This window comes from Azolla caroliniana, unplaced genomic scaffold (genome assembly GCF_043228905.1).
Source record: "Azolla caroliniana isolate FFs.n. ecotype wild unplaced genomic scaffold, voAzoCaro1.0.p SCAF_7, whole genome shotgun sequence".
Lineage (NCBI taxonomy): Eukaryota > Viridiplantae > Streptophyta > Polypodiopsida > Salviniales > Salviniaceae > Azolla > Azolla caroliniana.
Window position 1 is genome coordinate 6918829 of NW_028230442.1, and position 26808 is coordinate 6945636.

The 26808-nt window shown below is 44.5% G+C and overlaps 1 protein-coding gene across 2 annotated transcripts; it reads left to right on the forward strand.

Moving 5' to 3' along the window:
- Window positions 1-18937: 18937 nt before the first annotated feature.
- LOC147861738 (YTH domain-containing protein ECT4-like) lies at window positions 18938-25198 on the forward strand. Of its 2 annotated transcripts, XM_087322323.1 has the most exons (15): window positions 18938-19059; window positions 19147-19196; window positions 19277-19325; window positions 19531-19579; window positions 19662-19698; window positions 19784-19858; window positions 19973-20111; window positions 20966-21030; window positions 21105-21264; window positions 21396-21469; window positions 21543-22049; window positions 22473-23051; window positions 23143-23355; window positions 24111-24263; window positions 24362-25198. In XM_087322323.1, the coding sequence occupies exons 7-15, from the start codon at window positions 20084-20086 to the stop codon at window positions 24593-24595; spliced, it is 2013 nt and encodes a 670-aa protein (XP_087178449.1). In that variant the 5' UTR covers window positions 18938-19059; window positions 19147-19196; window positions 19277-19325; window positions 19531-19579; window positions 19662-19698; window positions 19784-19858; window positions 19973-20083; the 3' UTR covers window positions 24596-25198. The 2 variants fall into 2 exon arrangements, with proteins under 2 accessions (XP_087178449.1, XP_087178451.1); XM_087322325.1 differs by having other exon boundaries at window positions 19020-19196.
- The last annotated feature ends 1610 nt before the right edge of the window (window positions 25199-26808 follow it).

Below are 26808 nucleotides of genomic sequence, written 5' to 3' on the forward strand. Positions count from 1 at the left end.
AATATGTACATTACAACAAAACTTATGCCAGCATGTAAGGGCTGATTCGTGCACATCATTCTTCGATTCCGCCTAGGGACAATTTTCTCCACGACAACGGAACAATGGATTTGGGAGGTCACCGGATGGGATGATCTGGTCGAAGAAAAGACCGGCTTCGTGGAAGCCGCGTGCCAGAACTACGAGGTTCTAGTAGAAGACAAGCGCGCAAGAAGGGCTGGAGGCGCCGGTCCCTCACAACGGTACGAGACCCGGTTTGGACCAAAGCAGAACGATGTTGGCAATGTCGGGGTGCCGGATAAAACGAAAAGGGCCGGTTACCGGTTGGGCATGGAGATTGAGAGGTCAACGGACCTGCGGAAGGTCCTCGAGGAGCGTATTCTCTCGACAACAAGGTGGAGATGTCGCTGAGGGAGGTGCTCGGAATCGCCAAGAAGGAGTTCCATGAATCCATTGTGGACTTGGTGAAGCAGAAGTGGCTCTCGACGGAGCCGGAGCCGGAGCCGGAGAGGCCCGTGGAGGTGTGGACGACACACCTAGAAGATACGGCCCTAGAGCATGAGTTGATGGACAACTACTACGCGAAGCCGCATTGGGCCAGGGCCACTACGGAGACCCCTGTCTGGGTTGGGGACATGCAGGAGCCGGTGGTGGCATTGATAGACCACGACTCGGAGATCAACCTGATGTCCATGGACTTCTACAAAAACGGGAAGTGGCCGATCAACACCAAGCACGGGTGGAAGATACGCGCGACGACACGCGCTATGAAGGAGCTGCATGGTGCGTGCCCGAATGTGCGCGTAAAGATCGGTGACGTTGAGATAGATCAACACTTCTTTGTGCAGGAGACCTCCTCGCACCGGGTGATACTCGGCGAGCCATACATTACGACGGCATGGATGGAAACGAAGGTGCTTGACAACGGATCAGTGTACGCGCGTGTGAGGAGCCAGGACGGACAACGCTTTGTTCAATTTTTGACGGAGAGGGCTATCAAGTCATGGGGTCACGATAGTCTGGACACCCCGAAAGAGCCCCACACACGTAAAGATCGGTGACGTTGAGATAGATCAACACTTCTTTGTGCAGGAGACCTCCTCGCACCGGGTGATACTCGGCGAGCCATACATTACGACGGCATGGATGGAAACGAAGGTGCTTGACAACGGATCAGTGTACGCGCGTGTGAGGAGCCAGGACGGACAACGCTTTGTTCAATTTTTGACGGAGAGGGCTATCAAGTCATGGGGTCACGATAGTCTGGACACCCCGAAAGAGCCCCACACATGTACCATAGGTAGGAAATTGTGGTTCTCCGATAATGGAGGTTGTACTATAGCCGACATCAGTGGTTGGGAAAAGAAACGAGCGGAAGAAATACTCAGGGCGTACGAAGTCCTCGGCCCTGGCGAATAGATTGGCAGCGCCATGGAGGCGGTCTCCTTCGATGACACCTTGGGGGAATTACGCGAGGTTGTCGAAGGAGGCCTTAGTGAAGACCGGGCAGTTCTAGTTAGTTCAATGGAGATGTACGAAGTCATCACTGACTTCGGGGAAAAGGTAGGGTTTGGTTTGACGGCCCGCGTGGATACCAAGTACAAGATTGTGGTCCGGAAGGTGAGGCCAATCGTGGCACCCTTTCCGGAGGGCAGCGGAGAGCGGATAAAGGGGGTCTCGTCGGACCCAAGTTTACGTCAACTGGTCGGGGCACCGATTCACTGACATAATGCTATGGGAGCTCAAGGTCGGTGGGGGTGGGTTTCTTCTGTCGGCGGAGTAGGACCGGTTTCGGAGGATGCTCGGAAGGCACGGGAAAGCCATCGCATTCTTGCCGGAGGAGATCGGGTGCGTAGACCCGACGATCATGGAGCCGATGGTGATATTCACGGTGCTGCACGTGCCGTGGAATCTCAAGCCGATTACGGTACCCAGAGCTCACATCCTGAAGTTGATGGAGCTACTGAAGTAGAAAGTGGAGATGGGCATCCTCGAACTGTCGAGCGCCCCGTATTCAAATCGGTGGTTTACCGTGCCGAAGAAGAACACGTTGTCGCGTTGTTACGCGCGTGCGTGGAGAAAGGCAGGACCACGGGGGTCTTGGACTAGGGAGCAACGGAGCGTAGGAAGTTGCACTTCACCTTTTCCTGAGGGTACCCAGAAGCATACCGGAAGCAACCGAAGGGAGAGAGAGAAAGAGAGGGAGCACGCGCTTGACACCAACCCACGCGCACGCACGCACACACACACGCACACACACACAGCTCACGCCCTCATGTACAGGAAACGCAGGAAAGGGGGAGCACCCGACACCAACAAAGACGCCAATATACACAGACAGACGCAAACGTATATATATATATATGGAAGAAGAATACATTCCCGGCTTCGAGCCGGACTGAGGTAGGTTACAGTAGTCGTCTGCTACCAAGCCGCCGTCGGGGAGCTCTCAGCTCATCGCGCCGAGCGGGGTCTTGCACAGGAGGCCGAACCAAAGCAAACCCTAAGCAAAACACGCAGAAGGAGAAGAAGAAGAAGCTAACTCTAAACCTAACAGTATACCCTCTAATGCAAAATGGGCAACCCTTTCACAAAGGGCGTTCCCTTCCTTTTATAGAACAAGGAAAGGGATGCATTACAATGTGGGACAAATCCCGACTTACATGGGATCGTCTGTCCCGACTTGACTACTCTTCGGCGCCATAAAGGCGCCCTCGATATTCACACTAAATGTACATGGGTGCGTACACATGCTGCACCCTGCCGACGTAGCCAATGTTTCCCGGTTTCCGCCTCTGGCCGAAATTCTTCACGACAATGTTGCGCTTCATTCAGGACCTGCAATTGCTCAACAATGTGACCATTCGTAATGCAAGTATCAGACCGACAATAGACGAGTTCGCGGAAGCCTTTACCGGAAGATCAATCTATTTGGTCGGTGATCTGTACTCGGGGTACGATCAGTTCCAACTAGCCGTGGAGAGCAGGGATATTACTACGATGCGGACCTCTCTCGGCTTAGTGCGGATGTGTACCCTACCACAAGGAGGGACGAACTCGGTGGCGCACATGGTGAATGTGATGAACAAGGTGCTGAGGGATTGCATCCCGGACATCACCATGCCATTCCTGGACGACATCCCGATCAAAGGATGTCCGGTGGAGGATAAGGACGAGGCGGTTGGGCCGGACGGATGCCGGAGGTTCGTCGCGGACCACATTAATGACTACGAGAAGGTGCTGCAAAGGCTGAAGGATGCGCGGCTCACCTTCTCCGGAGAGAAATCGGTGTTCGGCCAATCAGAGATCCTAGTGATCGGTCACCTATGCAGGCCCTATGGTCGGAAACCGTCTCCGGCAAAGATAGAAGCCGTCTCCGTAATGAAGGAAGAGTGCAAGTCAGTTATGGAGGTGCGGAGGTTCCTGGGTGCGTACGTGTTCTACCACATCTGGATTCCGCACTACGCACACGTTGCGGAACCACTTTACGGGTTGCTGAAGAAGGGGCGCAAATTTGAATGGGGCAAGGAGCATACGGAGTCGGTCGGGACACTGAAGGAGGCGTTTAGCGCAACACCGACTCTCAAGAAAGCGGTCTACGGCAAGGAGGTTCCCATCTACGTAACCGTTGACACAAGCCCGACCGGATTCATTCTCAATCGGGTCTATCTTACCCTTGACTATGAGATAGTCATGCATTTGTTCCTTCAAGAAGTTGAAGTTCGAGCCGTCGAACCTCCTTAGACTCATTTCCGATGAGCTGGATGTTGATGCCATCTGATTCGGTTTCGGTTGGGACAACTTGGTTCGAAGTTGACAACGAACCTTAGTGGGGTGCAGCCGGTCGGCTCACCCAATATCGTTCTAGTCAGTTTTGAACCCGAGTCGGTTTGGTTTCGGATACTTGTTGTTGAACTTGCTCGGAGTGACTGCGGTAACTTTAGAGACAGAACCGGTTGGTCTTCCCGAATGTTGTTGAGTCGAAGTGAGCCCAGTTAGCTTCCGATTGTATGTCGAATACTGATTACAAGAAACCGATTGTTTGGGCCGATTTTGCTTCGGATGACTGCAACGATGAGAGGGACGGATCCAACTGATCCTCCCGAATGTCGATCAGCCGAATGAAGCACGAATTTGGTTGTTGCCAAGAGACCAATATGCAACGAGTGGTTACAACAATCGAGTGAATAGGGTCCGATGACCTATTTGGATGTCGTTTAACCGAATGAAGCATGATTGGGTCAGGTGTTGCACATGGAGCTCCCCTCAAGCGGTTACAATCACAGGAACAGAATACAGTCGGCTGGCTTACTCCAATTTGTGATTTAACACAGTGAGATGTGAGCCTTCTGTTTTTCTTCTCCCTTCTCTGTTCTTCAAAGAAAATGAAAGTAGAATGTTGTGTGGTGTACTATGATGGCCGGTAGCGGGTTGAAGAACCTCCAACGCTCTGATACCAAATGTTGGGGACAAGGCCGTCAATGCGGAAGTGCAAGCAACATTCGTGATGAAGAAGAACCTGTGTATGCACATAAGCAAGATAGAGAGAGAGAGAGAGAGAGAGAGAGAGAGAGATAGGCACAAAGAAAAACGTTATATTCCAATAGCAACAATTACAAAGAATGACAACCAACAACCTTTTCTAAAGGTTACAAAGTCACTTTATATAATGATTGTCCTAGGGCAACTGCCCTTTATGCTATTTACAGAAATAACCCAAACTTGGGTTGTCCAAAGGGACAGTGTGAATACGGCCATTATACACTTGTATTCAACAGGTTCCGCCTCAAGATCCACACATAGTGATGGATTTTCATGACAATGTTTCTTCTTTGTAATCTGTTTTCTCCACGACAACGACATCCACCCACACCAAACCGCACATCCTCTGGTACGTGCCAAGAAGAGAGAGTGTGAGATTTCGGCTATGGTGATCAATACGATTCCTCCATTTCAAGCATGTCCATTCCTTTCACTCGAACCATTGTCGCCACCCAATCCACCATATCATTCGCTCATTCTTTGTTTTACCATGACCAGTTGTCATGGCCCCTTGTTCTCCTTCCGAGCATAACTGTTTAGGCTTTATGCATGTGCCACCTTTGTCTCAATCGTCTCCTTGCTCAAGGCACTTAGACCCATCACGCATTTTTGTTTTGTATCTTCCTCTCCAAGCCTTTATCTAAATAATGACATTGACTACCCCATATAGTACCTTCAAGTGCATGCCCACTTCAAGATCCTTACGCGACCATGCTCTATGTTTCTCACTTTGTCCAGTTTCATGGTACAATCTCATGTTAGAGTTGATAATCTTCACACTAGTGTCTCTTGTTAGATGTTTTGATCATATCCTTCGGATCCTCATGGCTCACTTGGCCATCGTCATCCCTTGTCATACTTTGCTCGGACTCTTTGTTGCATGCATCAACTCTCGACGATGTGCTTTGCTTGACCTCTTTCTCCCACACATCAGCTTCAACCCTTGCTTCCTCGCCATCATCGTCCTTCTCTTGGGTCTTACATCAGTTAATGCCCAAGTCTCCAGAACGAGTGTGGAGTGATCCATATGTATTTGTCGGTCATGCCCCGACATCGACCTTCACTTCCCCGCCATCACCTTCTATCTCATGGGTCTCGCGTTGGCTTTGAAACGCAATTACCCAAGTCTCTAGAGAATATGCGAAGGAATCCATTTGTCTTTGGTCAATTGCCTCTGTCACCTTTGCTTTGATGTCATCTTTCACATCGGATTTGAACTTCCCCTTGTTGCCACCTTCCGTCTCTTGGGTCTTATGTTGGTTCTCAGAAGCAACTGCCCAAGTCTCTAGAACTAGTGTGGGGAAAGTCTTGTCACCACCATTCACCATCGACTCGTCCATATCTATCTTCGCCTTGATGCTATTATCTGCATTGGCTTCATCCTTCACTTCCCCGCGGCCACCTTCGGTCTCTTCGGTCTCATGTTGGCTCTCGGACGCAACTGTCAAAGTCTTTGGAACAAGTGTGGAGGAATCCTCTCCATGGTCATTGCTCTCTCTTGCCATCTTCAAGCCAATATCATTGTTTGTATTGTCTTGGTCCTTCCCTTCCTCTTCGCCACCATTCGTCCCTTGGGTCTCACGTTGGTTCTTAGATGCAACTGCCCAAGTCTCCAAAACAAGTGTCGAGAAAGTCTCACTATGTTCGTCGGCCACCCTTGTTGTCTTGTTGATAGCCACCTCCTTGATGTCATCTTTAGTGGCTAGATCCTCAATCATGCCAGACTCACACTCTGTAAAAAACGAAGGTGCGGAAGCATTAGACAACCGGCTTAGCTGTATAGCAACAGAGAGAGAGAGAGAGAGAGAGAGAGAGAGAGAGAGAGATTAACACACAGAAGGTATGCAAGAGAGACAGAGAAAGAGCAGAACAACTTAAATCTATTATCAACAACTCTATAAAATTCTTTGTACATACAACGTGCTCAACAACACTATTTATACAAGTCCTAAGAGGACTGACAAAGCTACAATGTACTTTAATGCTCACACGAGCGTTTGACACTAACTATGAGACATTAACTACCTAGTAGTCTAGGCTATTACTAGGATTCCGATTACTGCTTGATCCAGCTCATCCTTTCGGATGCCGATCCGGCTCAAGCTTATTCAACCGATTCGGATCTGGTTGAGCTTGCCGCTCAACACTCCCCCTCAAGCTCAACTTGAGGTCGGATCGTAGTGTCAGTCTCCATGGCAACCAGTCCTTCCACCCGGCTCCTTCTCGCGTCACCCCGCCTCGCTCGCGCTCCTCGTCCGGTCTAGTCCCGTTTGCCGCGACCTTTCTGATTCTGCACACCTTGACTTCCTCTGTCGGCTTGTCTGCTCAACAGGCCCAATTCAGCTCCCTCGTTGTTGTGACTTTGACGCTTGCCGATTGCAAATTCCTTCGTGTTGGCGTCGACTTTCGCTACCTTCTCGTCCTCTTGGCCTTGAATTGATCCGATTCTTCCGAATTTGTCTATTGAACCGAAATGGTTGTCTCCGATTCGTTCAACCTCTTGTCCGAATCAGTCGCTCCCAATTCGTCTTCCGATTCCAGGCCCTTCGCCACATCGGACCATGTCCGGGTCTTGGCCTTCTTCTTCTAGTTGGCTCTGTCCTTCTTGACTCTGTCGTCGTTGTCGATTGTTCCGACTTGTTCGGATGTGTCAACTTCCTTTGTCGACTCGACTCCTTTCTTCTTCTTGTCTCTCCCTTTGTCGGTTCTTCCCTCACCGGCACAATTGGCAATTTCTTTGCCTTTGCTTGTTCCGGTGTCTTTGCCCATTCTCCCCCTCAAGTGTGGCACGTCGAGATGCTGAACACCAAGCATTTCGGCGAAGTGTTGCAACTTGTCTGATCCGAGTAGTTTGGTGAAGATGTCGGCAACTTGCCGATCCGTATGAACATACCGAAGTTCAACTTCACCGCTCAGGACACGCTCATGCACAAAGTGGTAGTGCACTTCTATGTGCTTTGTGCGAGCATGGAATACGGGGTTCTTGGCGAGTTTCATGCTGCTTATGTTGTCGCAGTAGATCAAGATTGGGGTCGGCACCTTGATCCGCAAGTCTCGCAGCAATCGCCGAAGCCAAATGGCTTCACAGGTGGCAACGGTAGCGCCCCGGTATTCAGCCTCAGTGCTCGAAAGGGCCACTGTTCGCTGCTTTTTGCTGCTCCACGCAACAGTCGTGCTACCAAGGGAAAACATATAGCCGGAGGTGGATCGACGATCCGATGCATCGCCGGCCCAATCGGCATCGGTGTAGCCGACTAGCTCTTCGGTTATACCATGCCGGTATAACAGTCCCCGGTCCTTCGTGTTGTTCACATATATTGGCTGATCACGCCGATCGGATAACTGATGTTGGGTCGGGTGATTGTCAAATATATAAGGCTTCCGACGATTTGTCGGAACCACTTCTCATCGTAGGCCGGTCCGGAGTCGGGACGAAGCTTTTGGTTCCGGTCCAGGGGCGTGGAGATCGATCGACATTCCGTCATGCTGAGTTTGTATAGCATATTCAACACATAGTGTCTTTGTGAGAGCAATATGCCGTCGGGGGTTCAGATCGCCTCGATCCCAAGGAAATAGTGAAGGTCGCCCAAGTCCTTCATCTCAAATGCTTCCAACAACTGGGACTTGACTCAGTTGATTTCATCGAGTCTGGGTCCGGTGATGACTAGATCATCAACATACAACAAGATGCAAACCAGACTGTCTGAACCTTGCCGGATGAACAACGAAGAGTCGAACTTGGAGGCCGCAAACCCCATCTTACGCAACTGGTGCGTGATCTTCGCATTCCAAGCTCGGGGGGCTTGCCTCATGCCATAAAGTGACTTCTTCAGCCGGCATACCGTTGACTTGTTCATCTCCAACTAGAAACCAGGGGGTTGGGTCATAAAGACCTCTTCTTCAAGATCGCCTTGAAGAAATGAATTCTTCACGTCCATCTGGTGAAGATGCCACCCCCTTGCCGCAGCAACCGCCAACACCACACGAACCGTCGTCATCTTCACTACCGAAGCAAAGGTCTCGTCGTAGTTGATTCCGTGGGTCTATGTGTATCCCTTCGCCACTAACTGGGACTTGTACCGGTTAACCGAACCGTCGGCATTATACTTTACCTTGTACACCCACTTACATCCGATCGGTTTACAATGTCGGGGAGGGTCAACTAGGTCCCAAGTGTCGTTGGCATCAAGTGCCCGCATTTCTTCCTCCATATCGACACGCCAATTTGCATCCTTTGCTGCTTCTGCGTAGCTCTCCGGCTCATGCACTTCCACCACCTTGGTCATGTACGCATAGTGATGCGCCATGTACTCATTGTACCCGTACCGCTTCACGGGTTCTTTTGGCGGGAAGACTGGTGTAACTTATCATTACCCAGTTTGAGGCCCTTCTTGGCCGGTTCGGTCTTCATTGTCGAAGATCGGCCTTCTTCTTTTTCAGAGTCGGATCCGCTCCGATCCGACTCACCATTGCCGGTCTTGTGCTCCGGCATCTTCCTCTTCCCCTTTTCCTTGCGCGTGAACCGTCTCCTCGGTTCCTTGCGCGAGGGGAACACGACAGAGTCTCCATTACTCACCGGTTCATCTTCCAACTAATCTGTCTGACCCAGTCGCTCGTTCGACCCGCTCAATTGAAACAATTCCAAACTCTCATCTAGAGTCTCAAACCCTTCGTCTTCTAACTGAACCGGTTCAGGCTCACTAGCCTCATCCTCCGGTATCGGGTCGGGGTCGGAAGTCGGAGCCAGTAAGGCATACCATGATACCGTCTCATCAAACTCAACATCCCGGCTAACTCGGACCTACTTCATCTGGGGGTTATAACACTTATACCCCTTTTGCTCATGTGAGTAACCAACCAGGATGCATTTCTCCGACTTTGCATCCAACTTCCTCCGCTTCTCATCCGGCACATGCACATATGCAATGCTACCGAATATCCGAAGGTGTCTCAAATTCGGCTTGCGCTCGAAATACAACTCATGCATGGACACCTTGTCACCGATCCGGTTTTGGATATAGACGGCCATCCAGACCGCCCCAGCCTAGTAGAAATGGGGCATGCTCTTCTCCTCCAGCATTGCCCTTGCCACATCGACAATTGACCGGTTCTTCCTCTCGGCCACACCATTTTGCTCTGGTGTGTATCTATAGTTGAACTCTCTCTTAATTCCTTTTTGCTATAGATAATTGTTGAATTGGCCAGAAAAATATTGTTTTCCGCCATCCGACCGCAGGCACTTATCTTCCTCTCCGTTTCCCGTTCAACCAGGCTTTGCAGGTTCCGGAAACACTTGAAGACTTCGCTCTTCCACTCAATGAGGTAGATCCTTGTGTGCCGGCTATAGTCATCAATGAAGGAGACGAAGTATCGACTCCCGCCAAGACTAACGTTCTGTGATGGTCCCCATACATCCGAATGAATAAGGTCGAGCTTGTTACGGCTACGGTTTCATTCGGTGGGGAATGGAAGTCGGTGTTATTTCCCAAGTTGGCAGGCTTCACATATTTGGACATTCCGGCCATTAAACTTTGGCAAACCGAAAACAACTTGTTTCGTTTGCAAGTCTTGAAGCCTTCGGTAATTGACATGGCCGATCCGCTTGTGCTAGAGATCAATATCTGATTCAATCTTCTGTCATTTGGCGAACAAGGCGGTGCCAACGTCATTGGTGTCGAGGATGAACACCCTCCCATCTCTGCGCCCCTGCGCAATAATCTGGCCCTCTTCCTCAATGAAGCACCCAAGGTGCGTAAACCGCACTTGCATCCCCTGGTCAACGATCTGACCGAATGACACCAAGTTCTTCGTGATAGTCAAAACGTGTAATACGTTCATCAGCTTCCCCCTCTGTCCGACGTGGCTCAAAGGGACTTCTTTGACATGCACGATTGGGTGAGGAGTGTCGTCTCCGGTTTCGATGACTCCCGGTTGTTCCAGTTTCTCCAAGAAAGAGAATCACTCTTTGTGGCTCGTCATGTGATTCGACGCACCGAAATCAACGTACCACACTTCCTCCAATTTGGAAGTGGTCTTCTTCATCGAGTTAGCCTTGTGTTTCATCACCAAGGCTGCCCCCTTTACCAGCTTTTCCGGTTTTGGATCCTCCCGATCCTTCTACGTAGTGTGAGTATTGTCGATTCTCTTTGTCGGCCTTGCCGGATCTGGATATGTCTGAATCGGTGCGCCTCTTCTAGTACTTGCTTTCTCTGTGGCCCTTTTTACCACAGTACCAGCATTCCGTGTCAGCCTTTGCTTGCCGATCTCCGGCGCCGCCTTGACTCCCCCTGCTTGTGGAGGGTCCGGAACTGTTGTCGGCATGTTCTCTGTGCCTTCGGTCCTACTCTTGCCGGCCGTTACCATTGCGAGCCAACCCGCCTCGTCCACCACGCCCATAGAGCCGATCCGCCTCCATGTACAGCATCCGGTTGTCGGTGGGTGCACTTGTTGACGCACCGACGTGGTTCTCCTCTACAAGGAGCATCGACTGTAAGTCAAAAAATGACGGCATATTCTCCCCTGTACATACCGATGTTCAGAGCGCTCTGAACTTAGACGCTAGGCCCCCAAGATAGATCTGCACCATCTCATCTTCCTCTACAGTGACGTTGATAGAGGCAAGTGAGTCACAAATCTCTTTGATCCGAGCCATGTAATCGGCTACCGACATGTCCTTCTATCGGACATTGCTCAACTCCTATCGGAGTTGCAGCTTCCGAGTCGTAGTGCTTGCTGCGAAAACCTTCTTCAAGTTTCCCCAAGCTTCTTTTGGTGTCTTGGCATCTCGGACATGTATCAACAACTGGTCTCAGACACTGGACACAAAGTAGTACATCACTCTACTTGCCGCTTGTTCCCACACTGGGAAGTCCTTGTGTGCCGCATCAAGTGTTGTGTCGTTAGCTCCGTCGACATAGCTCCAGTAACCATGCCCAAGCAGGTACTAGTGCATCTTGTATGACCAAGATGCGTAGTTGGATCTGTCGAGCTTCTCCATCGGGAGCGAGCTACCCATTCCTCTGTCCATCACTTCTCTTTCTATTCTTACCGGGTCTTAGGATTTGTCTTCAAATGTTGATGTCAGCTGCAAAGGTTCTCAACCCTCGCACTCTGATACCATGTAAAAAACGAAGGTGCAGAAGTGTTAGACAACAAAGAGAGAGAGAGAGAGAGAGAGAGAGAGAGAGAGAGAGAGAGAGAGAGATTAACACACAGAAGGTATGCAAGAGAGACAGAGAAAGAGCAAAACAACTTAAATCTATTATCAACAACTCTATAAAATTCTTTGTACATACAACGTGCTCAACAACACTATTTATACAAGTCCTAAGAGGATTGACAGAGGTACAGTGTACTTTAATGCTCACAGGAGCGTCTGACACTAACTACGAGACATTAACTACCTAGTAGTCTAGGCTGCTACTAGGCTTCCGGTTACTACTTGATCCGGCTAACCGACTCCCCAGCTCACCGGCTCACCAATCTAGCTCATCCTTCTGGATGCCGATCCGGCTCAGGCTTATTCAGCCAATCAAGATCCGGTTGAGCTTGCCGCTCAACACACTCTTTATCTCCCTTGACGCAAGCTTCGATTAGGCTTGCTCCTTCATCATTCGATGTTTCGAACACGATGCATGTTCCGAAACATTCGTCCCCTCTCAAAGTGGCCTTCGTTGTCCTCAAGTGATCATCAATCTTCTTTTCATCCAAGTTGCTTTGTTTAGATGGCTCAACTTCTTTAGATGGTCTTGCTTTTTCTATGCTTGGCCTTACCAAGTCAATGTCATCAAGCCATTGACAACGCTTTGTCGAGCCTGTTGCATGCTCGCTTCACCACATTCCCGTTTGTCACAAGCCCGTTCGCTTGGGTATCATCTTCGAGGAGAGTCCCCAATTCTCGTCTATCCTTCATATCCACAACTTTCAAGAAGTACAAAGTCTTGTCCTCCTCAAGCAGCACCTGGTTCGTGACGGGGAGACGACCAAACATCTGGTCGAACTCGTCGTATACCCTCGAGGCGCTCATCTTCTTATTTTTCTTTTCTATCCACTTCATCAAGACATGTCGAGTCATCCTCGACAAATCTTCCGTCACGAACTCCGCTAATATTGTTTTCTCGAACTCAGATCATGTTGTCTTCGCTTCTTGAAGCTTGATGACTCGCCTTTGGACGTTGTTGGCGACAACTCTCTTGAAACTTGAGATTTGACGTGCTTCAGACATATCCCTCTGATTCATCTCCCTTTTTTATGCATCAAGGAACTTTGTAATGTTCCTTCCATCAAATTGACCCACAACCTCCACGACACGATCGATAGCCTTCTCCATGCTCGCATCGTTGTCGCGAGATCTCATCATTTGTTCGAAGATTATCATCATTCTTTTCTAACTCTCCTGCATGATTCCTTGAGGATGTCATCTCTAAGTATCGATCGATCCTCGCCTTGATCCTTCCTACCGCTTCTTCATGCCAGGTTCACCAGAAAGATGTCGAGGAAATCCTCGCGTGTTCGCAAAATGAAGCAGGACCACCGGGTCCTGGACCGGAAGGATTCGAAGGTTGTACTAGCTTTAGCGAGAAAGTATTTAAGATAGATACAAGGAGATTGAGAGACGGAGATTCCAATTATGAGACTAATTGAGAGAGAGAGAGAGAGAGAGAGAGAGAGAGATTGAGATTGATATTGAACCCTTGACTTCAATTGTTAGAGACAAGATACATCACCAATAAGGTAACTAGATTTTATTATTGTGTCCTTGATTCGGTACATAACTTCCCCCATTGTTTCTTTTTCCTCCACTCTTTTATAGATGCCCCCATGCATATGATGCATGTCAGGGTGCAAGACATGCATACAATGCACGTAATGCATGCAATGCATGTTTGCCACTTGGCACTCATGCATTACATGTGATGCATGATGTCCATGTCACTCATCGAAGCTCTCATGTATGGGAATTTACATGTGAAGAATATAATGGAAAATACAACTTTTAAAGAAATGACTTGGCTTAGTGGTAAGTCAATTGTATTATGTAAGATTGTCCCTCCTTGTGGGGGAGTCGGCCGAAAAGCCAAAATGAGAGTCGGCTAGCTGAAATTGGTCAGGAAGCCGAAACAACATCTGGTTGGCCGAAACAAGAGTCGGTTGGCCGAAATCGACCAAAAAGATTGAAATGGGATTCGGTCAAATGGAAGTCAGTCAATTAGAAGTTCAGACGAATACACACATACATATATATACATAGTCATATATATATATATGAGATACGTTAGTATATATATAGAGAGAGTCGTATTAGCTGCATATATATGTGTGGGATATCTCACTGAGAAAAAACAGTGAGAGAAGTGCGAAAGAGAACCCTTCTAACACCGGCAATCAACTCCTTGATGGTCGCGATGGTCGCGACACGGCCTAACATTGCTCACGTCGTAGGAGTCGTTAGCAGATTTATGCACAATCCCGACCGATCGCATTGGAACGCAATAAAACATGTGTTCAAATATCTAGTGGGCACAAAAGACTATGGCATCCTATTTGGCCTAAATGACAATTTCAGGCGTAATCGAATACACCGACTCAGATTTTGTTGGCTATGTGGATAGTCAAAAATCGACAACCAGTTATTGTTTCAAATTTGACAATGGAGCGATCTCGTGGAAATTGAAACTTTAGGAGTGCACTGCCACATCAACAACTGAGGGCGAATATGTAGCCGCGTTCGATGCGGCAAAAGAGGCCTATGGCTCGATCAGCTAGCTCGCACGTTTCGACAAGTCAATAATGTCATAGATGGGATGACCAAGTGTCTTTCGACAGATCGATTTCAATCCCTTCGACATTGTATGGGTGTAATGAAGAATTAGTCCGATTGAGTCAGACACTCTGGATGGTTTCGAACAATCATCATTGGCAATTCGAGGTTCGGTCTCGGATTTTGCCAATTCGAACAAAACAGATATGTTCGATAACTTTATATAATTTGTAATTCTTATTTATTCTTTTTACGGATTTTTGGTGTATACGCCCATTACGGGGGAGTGTCGAATATGAGTCTCTAATGGTCGTATTCACGTTGTCCCTTTAGATAGTCTAGGTTTAGGACATCTTTGTAAATATGTCAAAGGGCAGTTGCCCTAACCCAATTAGTATATAACGAGCTTTGTAAGCTAGTTCATAATGTTGTTACTATTGTTAGAGAGTTGTTGCCTCCATTGTATTGTAACCATTTTTTGAATAAAATTGTTACATTGTGTGCCTCTTGATCTCTCTTACTCTCTCTCCCTCAGTTCTTCGAACTTGCTTTCATTTGTACACTCGGTGATCTTCATCTCAAGGTGTTGTTGATGTTCTGCACTAACAGCCTCAGTTCCCAACACTCATCGAACTGCCCTCTATATTCACCACCGTTGTTGGTTCAAACAACCTTCAACTTCCGACCCAACTCTCTTTAGGCCCTTGTCTAGAACTCTTTAAAAAATGACAATACTTGATCTTTCAACTTTAGCATGAAAGCCCACAACTTTTGATTGTAGTCATCAATGAAAGTCACAAAGTACTGTCCACCACGATGTGAACATAACACACATTTGTTTGTACTAGTTCCAATGCATCTTCTCTTCTCCTTGGTGGTCTTGTGGGGAATGCAACTTTGTTCTGCTTTCCAACTAAGTAGTCGACACACTCTCTCCAAGTGCACTCCTTTCACTTATGGGAGAAGTTCCTGGTCGGCTAGGATGCGCATTCCCTTTTCACTCATGTGGCCAAGCCTCTTATGCCATAACTCTCCACTCGAGTCGGCTGCCACATTTGCTTCCGACTTGCACATTCGGGCATGCATCATATACAAAGTGCCTTGATTCTATGCTCGAGCCACAATGAGGTTTCCCCGACAAAACTTCCACTTGCCATTTCAAAAGCTACCACTATAGCCTTCATCGCCCATTCTTCCAGTCGATATCAGATTCAACCTAATATCGGGCATGTGTTGGACATCCTTCAAGATCCGCCGACAACCGGTATACATTGTCAGGCATACATTTCCGACGCTGACTATCTTGCATTCACCTTTATCCCCCATCTTCACATAACCATGATAATCGGTTGTGTAAGTCGAGAAACACTCTCTTGATGGAGTTATACATGGAAAGATGCACCGGAGTCGATCACCCAGGTGCACTCTTCACTTGCAAGATTTGTGCTTGCCTGCTCACAAATGAACAAGATCTCCTCTTCACTTGTAGCTACGACTGATGTGCCCTTCTCCTCATAATTTTTTTTAGGTTCGACATCCTTTGAGGCACCTTTGTCCTTCTTAAGGTGTCGACAATCCTTTTGGAAGTGTCCAGGCTTTCCACAATAGAAACATGTGAGCTTACCTCTAGACTTGGACCTGGTTTGGGATTTGTTCCTCCTTTGTGGACTTCTCTGTCTATTCCTTCCTCTGCCCGAATGTTGTGTCAGATTCGATTCTGACTAGGTCAAGACACCCTTGTCCCTCCTTCTTGTCTTTACCACTTGTAGAGACAAGTTTCCCTCTTGACACGAGGTGCTGAGAGTCACCACTAGGTTCTCCCAGTTGTCCGACAAAGAACACATCAGTAGTAGAGCTTGCATAGCATCATCAAGGGGAAACTTGGTTGTCGCAAGTTGGTTCACATACCTCATGAATGTGTTTATGTGCTCCACAACAATTTCATCGTCCCTGTACTTCAATCTAACTATCTTTCTCATCAAAGTCATCTTGTTGAGGGCATTCTTCCTCTCGTACAACCCTAACAGTTTTTGCCACAGCTCGTAAGCATTTGTGGCGTTCGCCAAATGTTGAAGGACATTGACATCTACGCATTGTCTGATGGTGGCCACCACCTTCATGTTAAGGAGTTTCCATTCAGACTCTAATACCCCCTGTGGGTATTTGTTCTCTGTCGATGGGCTCGTATAGATATTTGACGATGAGAAGATCTTCCAGTCTGTGTAGTTGTGTGAGTTCATGACCATCATTCCTGGAAATTCACTCACACTTCCTTCCATCTTTGCACCTGTCGCGTTGATACTAGTTTAAAGAGATGGGATCGTAGATATGTGATGAAGATATGCTGCAATTTACACACATAACACGAAAATAGCAAATACACAAGATACATAGAGTTTTACGTGGAAACCCTAAATGGGGAAAACCACGGGAATAGAGATCCACTATACAACAAAGAATACAAAAAAGGAGACAAGAATACAACACTCTTCTACATAGAGTGTATCAGCCACGCAGGGCTCTTGGCGTTTAACGTCACTCAGCTACGGTGCTGCTCACACTCTCCTTGCGTCTCACTTTTCTGTGTGCAACTACAAAAACTCTATTAAGCTCTACACTTTTTGTTCTACATCCTATAAGTTTGCCCTAGGTGTATTTATACTTATACACAATATGGGCTATTTACAAATGTAGCCTCTACTACTATTATTCCTATTATTATAGTAATAATAGTAACAGTTAATCAGCTGATTGGTCGACTAGTCGACTCCTATGTCGACTAGTCGACCATCCAGTCGGCCCAACTAGTCGGTCATGTCTTCGACTTGGATCATTTATACAATGTTGTCAACTCTCCATGTCATCAACTCTCAGCTCTCGGCCCGACCAGTCGACTACTCCTTGTCTTCGACTGTCGACTCGAATAATCGGCTCCTCCCATAGGTGGGACATATTCCTAACAATTCACATGCAATATTCATTGTAATAGCACACTCTTTTTATACCAATGGAGAATTTTTTTATGAAAAAAATAATAATGCAAGTGAGGGTTGTGGATCTATGTCAAAGAGGAAGGGCTATTATGACATTCATTAGTAAATCGAAGATGGAGAGAATATTTTAGGACATTACCAACCCCAAATTTTCAACAGGAAATTATATTAAAGTCTCGCGTTTGAAAATGACAAGGGAATAGATGTGAATGCATTCATAGGATGATGATTAAAAAATGAGATCACAAACCAAGGGTTGAGAACCACATAAAATGGTCTTCTTACCTAAGCAAACACGACACATTCTCTTTGAACTATGACATATAGCTATGGAACAATCTATCCATTGTGTCTCAAATTGCCTAATGATTTGATGTTTGCTTATCATGGTGCATTACTCCAACCTCAATTATCAATTATGCATGAGATGAATTGATTGATAATCTTTGTTGTACTTGAAGAAAAGTTAAGGATGAAAATAAGTCTCACTAAAGTATGAGCAATGATGTTAACAATGCATGGGCAAAGTCATCAATTCGGAGTGATCAATTTCTCTAAAACTCCATTTAGCCAAACACATGTAATGAGCCATTTGGGATGAAGTTAATTCCTCGACCAATGTAAGGCAACAACAAATGTGCCACCATGGGGCATAGCCAATTTGAGGGGTAGGGCATGAATGCAGCAAAGCTTATAAGCAGCCACAAGGTGCGAGTTAGGAGTAGCATCGCCCATCGTCATGCTCCGCAACAAAGAGGGGTGGGGGGGCTTGAGCAAGCAGACAAACAAGCAAGCAAGCAATACCTATTGAACAACACAACACAAGCACTAATAATATCACTACGATTGCTACTAGTTTGGGGTTTAGGGGTTGTTCGGTTTAAACTTGAGCTTCCTTAAATGGTTTGAGCTCGGTTTGGGATGGCTCAAGCCAAATCGAATTGATTTGGGCCAAATCAATTAAGTCTTAATTGTCTTGGCTAAACCGGTTAAGGCTAACTGGTTTGTCCGTTTAGGCTTGATCGGTTTAGACAAACCAGTTAGCCTAAACCGGTTCAGTTCAAGTTCGGAAACTCCCAAACCGGTTAAGGCTAAACCGGTTGAGCTGAAACTGAAGAGTTGTCGAGTCCTCCTGGCTACTTACTACTAATCCTCCTCCTCCTACTGCAACAACAACAACAACAACAACAACAACAACAACAACAACAACAACAACAACAACTACTACTACTACTACTACTACTACTACTACTACTACTACTACTAAATTGTACTACTACTATTCCTACTATTACTTCTTCTTTCTTCTTCTTCTACTATTGGTAGGTCCTTGTGTGTGTGGGAGAGAGAGGGAGAGAAATCCCTAAATGTAAAAAGGAGAACAAAAAAGAAGCTCCTTCTCCTCCCACCATCTCTCTTCTTTCCCTTCCCCCAACACACACACACACACACACACACACACACAAATTCTCTTCCTTCTTCCCCCCCCCCCCCCCCCCCCCCCCAGACAAAACCAAACAAGAAAGAACAGCACGGTTTCGTAAACGCTATCGACCGCCTTCCTATCTTAGCTCCTCCATTTATCCTCGTCGGCCTCGCTGTGTTGCTGTACCGCTGCTCCTACCTTCCCTTCCGCAGTGTTTCTTTTTAGTGGAGGGATTTCTCCTGTCGCCCGCGTTTGTTTCGAAGACTGGTTACCCGTCGCCTGTATTCAGAATTGATTGTCCGTGAGAACACTATACCTTCCTCTGTATGGTCCAAAAGGTATGTGGAATATGCTCAATCATTTCTTATCAATCATTCGGATCCGTAGGCTTATGTTTGCCACGTTTCGCTTGTGATTTTACGAAGCTTTACTGCGTCATGAGAACTCCATAGGTTCCTCAACACACGTTGAAAAGGTATATGAAAACTGTTTTGTAGTTTCTTCTCAAGCTTTCGGACTTGTAGGTTACACCGTTTTGTCTGTGCTTGTATGAAGGTTTATTCAACTATGAGAACATCGGAGCTTATCCCATACAGTTAAAAAGGTATGCGGAGGATGTTCGTTGATTTCATCTCGAGCATCTGGATCTGGAAAATTAATGATTTGGTTACTATTCTTTCTGTAATGTTATGAAGCTTTACTGGACTTTGCCATGCCATGGCTGCTTCTAAAAAGTTCAGTGTTTTATTCTTAAGCTTTGGGATGTATGAGCTTTTGTTTACCACATTTCTTTTTGTTTTATAAAGAAGCTTTACTGGACTGTGAGAACGCCACGGCATTTTCTATATAGTTCAAACGGTATGCCAGAATGCTCAGTGTTTCCTTCTCAAGATTTTGTGTCTGTAAGTTTGTGCTAACCATTTCTTCTGTGATTATCAAGTTTTTTTTGGACTGTGAAAACGCCATATCTTCCTAAGGTATGCTGATATGTTTCAGCGATTTCTTCTCAAACTTTTGGATATGTGCGGTTTTTTAACCATGTTTAGTCTTCTGTGAATGAAGGGGCACAGAACGTCCGCTTTACAAAGCTTTACTAGACGGTTAGAAAGCCATAAATGCTTCTGTATATTTCAAAAGGTATTCTAAAATGTTCATCAGATTATTCTTTAGCTTTTGTACGTTCTCTTCGAGTTGATTATTGTGATATTCGTTTTAAAATGGGCCTGCTTGTGTCTCTATGAATGCAAACAGTGAATTTCTAGACTTCTCGTTTGTAACGATTGTGGAGATAAGAGTTGTTACTGTCCAGTGGAGGTCTCTAAGTTTCAAAAGAAGTTTGAAGGTCGAGAGATACCATACGCAATGGGAACTAATGTTCCAACAGCAGACAGTATCCTCATTTAATATTCTTATTTATACTTTCATGTGCTTTGTCTAATTCTAGATCAAAAGTAGGGGCAAAATGTATGATTTTGGTGCCGCTGTTTGGAATTATCTGATTCTAGATCTAAAGTAGGAAGAACATACATGTTCTAAAGGACATTTGGGAAATACTTTAGGGAAAGTTGAAGAACTACATGATTTAAGTTCACTTCTGCTGAGGTAGCGGACCGTGATGACAATACTACCTAAGCAAGAAAAATTGCAAAGAGTAAATGAAATTGAAGTTTTGCTGCAGTTTCAAAGGTGAATCTGTAGATTCAACAGATGTCAAACTATCAGTGTGGCAGGGTATATGATAGAAAATCCATTAGCTATGCTCTCTATTACTCTGTGTGTGTCAGACCTTGAGCTCCTATGCCTAATTTATTTCAGGAAATTAAAGACCATTGTTTTACAAACATATATAACTGCAAAATATGGTTCCAGGTAGGATCTGAATCTTGGATATGGTTCTTTATAGACATAGATTGACTATTCAAGATTCAGATTCTTCATGGAACCATATTTTGCATTTATACAGTATCATCGAACTCCGGTTTCTAACTTCCTGAAATAAATTAGGTGTTGCAGCGTGAAGTCTCACATGTACAGTGCATTAAGATCAGTGTTCTACGATATTATATAAATGCTATATATGTTTCCTTGTAGAATCTGAAACTTGGCTTGTAAATTTATGCCTTTCAAGATTAGGCTGATAAGTCTCAGCACAAGTGCTTGATTCAAGACCGTATTCTTCTCTTAGATACATTGAAACTGCTTCAGAGCTCAGAATTTTTATCCTTGATGTTGCATGAACATTAGATGTGGCAGATTTGCTTCAAAATCTTCAAGTCGATCCACAGGTGAATATGCGAGACAATTTAGAGGTAAGATTTTTTCTTGATGTTCTTGTCTTTGACAAATGGTATTATTTTTATACATATAATAATGCTATTCATAGGTGCAACCAAACCAAAATTCGAGCACCCAAGGAGGGTTGGATCCCTCGGGAACGGCTATAGCTGATGCATCCCATGTCCAGGCAGGGTATGGTGGGATGGATGGTGGAATGTATTATACCTTGAATGGTTATCCAGCTCATCATGGGTACTTCATTGGTGGTAAGTAAGAAGACAGTTTTTTCAATGAGAAGAATATTTTCAAAGGACTGGAAGTTATTCAGATTTTTTGATTTTGGTTGTAGAAGTTTATCTTGTTCTCCTGACATCTGACCTCTTTATTAAAAAAACAGGTTATGACTATCCTATGGATTGGGATGATTATTCAAGGCATGTCGTTGCAGAAAGTGGCGACTCTCAGAATGCAGTAAGACTTCTTATTTGAAGTAGATTTTGCCATAAAATCTCAAATCATACATGCTCATTCTTTTTCTTTTCAGGGAAACTTCAGTGACAGTGGAGCTCTTGTATATCATCCTTCTGGCTATGCTTATAACCCGCAACATCTATATGCACCTTACACATCGGGAGCTCCTATGCGGGGTGATGGTCAGGTATATGGTGCACATGGGTACTCTTATGCTGGCCATATGTATCAACAACCTATAGCTTCTAATGCTCCATTTGTCCCTTCTAACCTTGAGACGTCAACGGTAACTACGAGAGAAGGTAGTAATGATGTATCGGCTAGCACTGTAGCCAGTGGAAACAATGGACCTTCAAGTGGAAGGTCTGGTTATGTGGAGCACACTGCAGGTCTACATGGCCGGGGAGTTCTTCCTGTCATAAGTTCACAGGCATCGTCAACTCAGGATGTAAGGATTGGTTATGAAGGTGGAAGAGCAGGTGTGCTGTCATGGACAGATTTTTCTAAAACAACTGAAAATCAACAAAGGCACAATGTATCTTCTATTGGGCAACATACCAGACCCTTGGCACCTTTACTAGTGAGTAAAATCGATCATTGATGTTCATCTCTGGTTGAATGCGTTTATACTGGAAAAATACTAAAATACTAAAATACTAAAATACTAAAATACTAAAATACTGGAGTTTCCTTTATTTCCCGAAATGCCATTTGTCAACCCCCAGAAAAGCTATTATATATGTTATTTGAGCTATGATGTGGTTAATTCATCCCCATCTTAATTGTATATGCTATTTAATGTCCAATTATTTCCCCCTTTCTCTCTTTGGGGGCTGACCTGGTGCATTTGGGAAAGTAATGAAAATAGGGGCATTTGGGCAAATAAAGAAAAACTTGGGCATTTCAAAGTTTTTCACTTTCTTTGATAGCCATTTTCTTATGCACATTTGTAGTTTTCTATCCGTGCTGCTGCACTAACAGAGTCGTTTTTTTGAATTTAAAGCCCCATATTCCACCCAATCAGCAACATCGACCTCGTGCTGGAGTATCATCCACATCTGGAGGACTCGGGAGGGCTTATCAGCCATCTGCTCGGATGTATCCAGGTTCCAACCCTGGAAGGTTGGGTATTTCACCTGGTTGGGAACCCCGAGGGTCTGGGCGCAATTGGTATGCTTTGGAAAAGGAAAAGTCGTGGGGCAGAGGGAGTGAAATACTGAACAATGGAAATCCGAGTTGGGACATCCTTAATGAACAAAACAGAGGACCTCGAACAACAAGAGGTAGATATCAGCGAATTAACCCTGGTGCTGTGAGGTATGTAAGAGCTCAGGGAAGCTTAAGTGCTTCATCTGAAAGTGTAAATGTGCCTATAAATAAAGACCAATACAACCATCCTGATTTCGTGTGCACCTATGAGAAGGCGAAGTTTTTCATCATTAAGTCGTACAGTGAAGATGACATCCACAAAAGCATCAAATATAATGTATGGGCCAGTACAGCAAATGGGAACAAGAAGCTCGATGCTGCATACAATGAAGGGCAGTTATCTGGGAAATGTCCAGTGTTCCTCTTTTTCTCTGTAAGTCTTGGACCTTATTTTTCAACAAGGGCTGTCTGCGATTTTCTTCTTGCAGTGTATTATCTAAAGGAAAACTGGTCTCTATTTTTAGGTTAATGCTAGTGGGCAGTTTTGTGGTGTAGCTGAGATAGTTGGACCTGTTGATTTCCACAAGAATTTGGAATTCTGGCAGCAAGACAAGTGGACTGGAAAAGTGCCTCTCAAGTGGCATATTGTAAAAGATGTTCCTAACAGCCAATTTAGACATATCATTCTTGAGAACAATGACAACAAGCCTGTAACAAACAGCAGGGACACACAAGAGGTTTGTATGATTATCTTTAAAAACAAGTCATAATTGGAATGGGGAGCAACATAAAATACATTTGGTTGTGGTTTGATAACAACTGATTACCAACCATTGTGAGTTAAGTATTAAAGTGCACTGGAGAATTGCCTTTCAAGTGGCATATTGTAAAAGATGTTCCTAACAGCCAATTTAGACATATCATTCTTGAGAACAATGACAATAAGCCTGTAACAAACAGCAGGGACACTCAAGAGGTTTGTATGATTATCTTTAAAAACAAGTCATAATTGGCATGGGGAACAACATAAAATACATTTGGTTGTGGTATGATAGCAACTGATTACCAACCATTGTGAGTTAAGTATTAATTCTAGTTGGTGCAGTGGTTGAAGCTAAAGCAAAGAAATATTGTATTCCGTAGGATATCATATCAGCATTCAGGGCAATGTGATTGGTACATCTATTGCTATAATAAATGAGCTAGGCTCTCGGTAATACATGATGTTTGTTCACATGAGATTCAGCTACAGAAGACAAATTGGTGCACGATGTTTCCTTACTGTGACTCATTATCTTTGTTCGTAGTTTGTTTTCAAAGCATATTTTCCTGCTGTTTTTCTTTTGAAACGTTTTCGTAGTTTGTTCATAGTTTGTTTTCAAAGCATATTTTCCTGCTGTTTTTCTTTTGAAACGTTTTAGGCTAAAACAATATTTCATTTGAATAACATATTCACACTTTCAAATATGATATTTGCATATTTACCGTGCAGGTACCCTTACACCAGGGGTTAGAAATGCTTAATCTTTTTAAGAGTTACAATACCAAGATATCAATATTGGATGATTTTCAATTCTATGAAACTCGACAAAAATTCATGCAGGAAAAGAGGGCCAAGCAACAAACCCACCTTCAACAGCACCAGGTATTATATGCATATTTTTTAATCAATCATGTGGTCATATTGGTTGATTTAACATATAGGTTGTGGTAACTTATATATGTGCCTGCAATGATGCATAGATCATCCACCGCGTGAACGGCAAAGAAGTGGACCAGAATAATGCTGCACAAGTGGATCTATCAGGAAATAAATGTGATACAGAAATAGTTGGCAGGAATGAAAAGCCAACAGATGGACATAGCATGATTGATAACTCAAACACCAGACTAACAGATGAATATCAGACCACTGGAATATCTAAAGAAGTGGTGTTGGGACAAGGAGAAGAGGTTTCTCTTCATTCTGAAAAGTAATGCTAAGATGAGGGCTTTTGAAAAGGAAGATGTTTTCATTGGTTAAGGGTAATATTTCCGGTAGTGAAACCAGAGGAGTTATTGTATGTGTATATGGTACTTGCTTTGGAACAACTAGGGATCATCATATATATTGGACTGACTCGCTTACAGAATATTATAACAGTGTAGCTTAGTGGTATTTGGACAGGGAGCACCATTGAAGCTTCTTCTCAGTATTTAGTGATGAAAGGAGTATTTTCAGAAATTTGGGTTTTCCGTATGGAATCGATCAATAGCGGGATAAGATGATCAGATTGAAGTTGTAATTCCAACCCATTGAGCTAAAAGAAGGAAATGAATATGAAGTTTTGGGTAGGAGGCAAGTTTTGATAGTGCTGTTTTTTCTTTCACTTTTGAGTCTTATGGCAAGAAAAAGAGCTTATATATTTGAAGCTCTGCGACGCCTGAAATTTTGTAGATTAACTTCCTGAAATGATTGGTTTTAGAAAGGCTTTTGTAATTTTCTTTCTTTTCAGGGTTATGTGCACTAGCAGAATTTTCTGCTATTGTATTTAAATGCTGCTGTTAGAATTTATAAATAGTATGGTTCTGGTTTGATTATGAGGATTTTTGTCGACATGTTTCTTCTAGGTTTAATTGATATTGGTTCTATTGAATTAATTGATATCTGATGAACGAAGCAAAAAAGAATTTGGATATTGCAGATGTAACTGAATATTTGTTGGTATGTTTGTCCGTACATCTGTGTAAAACTGCTTATATCCTGTGGATTGTTAGCAGTTCAATAATTTAATATTATACCTTCTTAAGTGCATCAAAATACTTAGAACTACCTGTTCTGTTGATGAGATCATCAATTAACCTTAGTTATTGTAAGCTTGATCAAATTCTTTGAGTGAATAAAAGAAAGAAATATTTTAAAACTTCTAATTCTTAGAAAACAAAAGAATCTTTTTATTTTGAAACCACTCTAATTCTTACAAAAGAAAAAAGATCCTTTTGTATGAAAAGTCCAACAAAAGAATAACAGAAGAAACTGATAGATTTCACTGAAGCCATTTTCTTCTCTGCAACTCCAAGAAGCAGACTCCAGGTAATCACCAAGTGGGTTCTGAAGGAGGATATGAGGAGGTCCCCACCCTCCTCTTTGTGTATCTATGATTAAATGAGAACTAACAAACAAGAGCCCATGGGCGCTTAGCAATTCATTCACTATATACCCACTAAGTATTGCTCATTGGTTAGAAATTGAACCTATGTCGGAGAGTATTCATATTAGATATCTAGAAACTTGAATGGGGCTTCAAATGAACGTGAAATAGTTCTTCAACTGACAAACTGTAGTCTCTGCTCATTTGGTCATTTGTTCCTAGAGTGCTGTTTCACCCAGACTCCACCCTATATTGACAACAAACTTGATCGGGCTGTTGGCATGCAAACAATAGTGGTGGGCTGCTGTAGTATTGCTTGTGGTGGGCTGTAATATCACTTATTTAAGCTGATTCAGGATTGTTTCATCAATCAAATATTCTTTTGAGACGGGGTTGCTCATCAAAATCCCAAATTTACCTCTTCATAATGGGCCATGGAAGATATTGCGATGAATATAAAACTAAGTAGAGATCTGCTGGGGTCTTTGCGCAGCCCCCATCATCTAAAGAATTAGATAAAACACTCATCCACCATATCAAATTATTTCTAAGATCGATCCTTTTCTGACCAAGCAATGATATTGTTTCCCTCCATAACTAACCAAGGTATGACAACTTTATCATGCAGAAATTTGCATGTGAATTGATGAGTTTAGATAGACCTTTGTGGAGAAATCATTCGTGTATGTGTAAAGGAGCTGATCTATCACTGAGCTGTAGCCCTAGGTCAGTTTTGAGAAGCAGTAAGTATTGTATCAATACCCATCAATCCCAAAGAATCTATGACCTTAATTTGTCTCAAAGATAGACAGTTGGGTAAAAGCTGGAGTGGACTTGTGAATCGTAAATTAATACCATTTTTGGCAAAGGGTAATTTAACTAATAGGAACAGGGCGCTGTTCCTGTATTGCCAACACTCATGCCTCTCGATGAACCATTTGTAGCACTCATAGCTACAGCTCTGACTTCATTATTAGCCAACAATTGTTGCACTTCGTGAGTAACATTAATCTATAGACCTACCAGATTCCATCCCTTAACAGCTAGCAAGTTGTAAAT

Coding starts and splice junctions, on each gene's coding strand:
- LOC147861738 (XM_087322323.1), top strand. CDS start 20,084: ATGGGAACTAATGTTCCAACAGCAGACA. Junction 20,112..20,965: donor TAATGTTCCAACAGCAGACA/GTATCCTCATTT, acceptor CATGAACATTAG/ATGTGGCAGATTTGCTTCAA. Junction 23,052..23,142: donor CAGTGTTCCTCTTTTTCTCT/GTAAGTCTTGGA, acceptor CTCTATTTTTAG/GTTAATGCTAGTGGGCAGTT.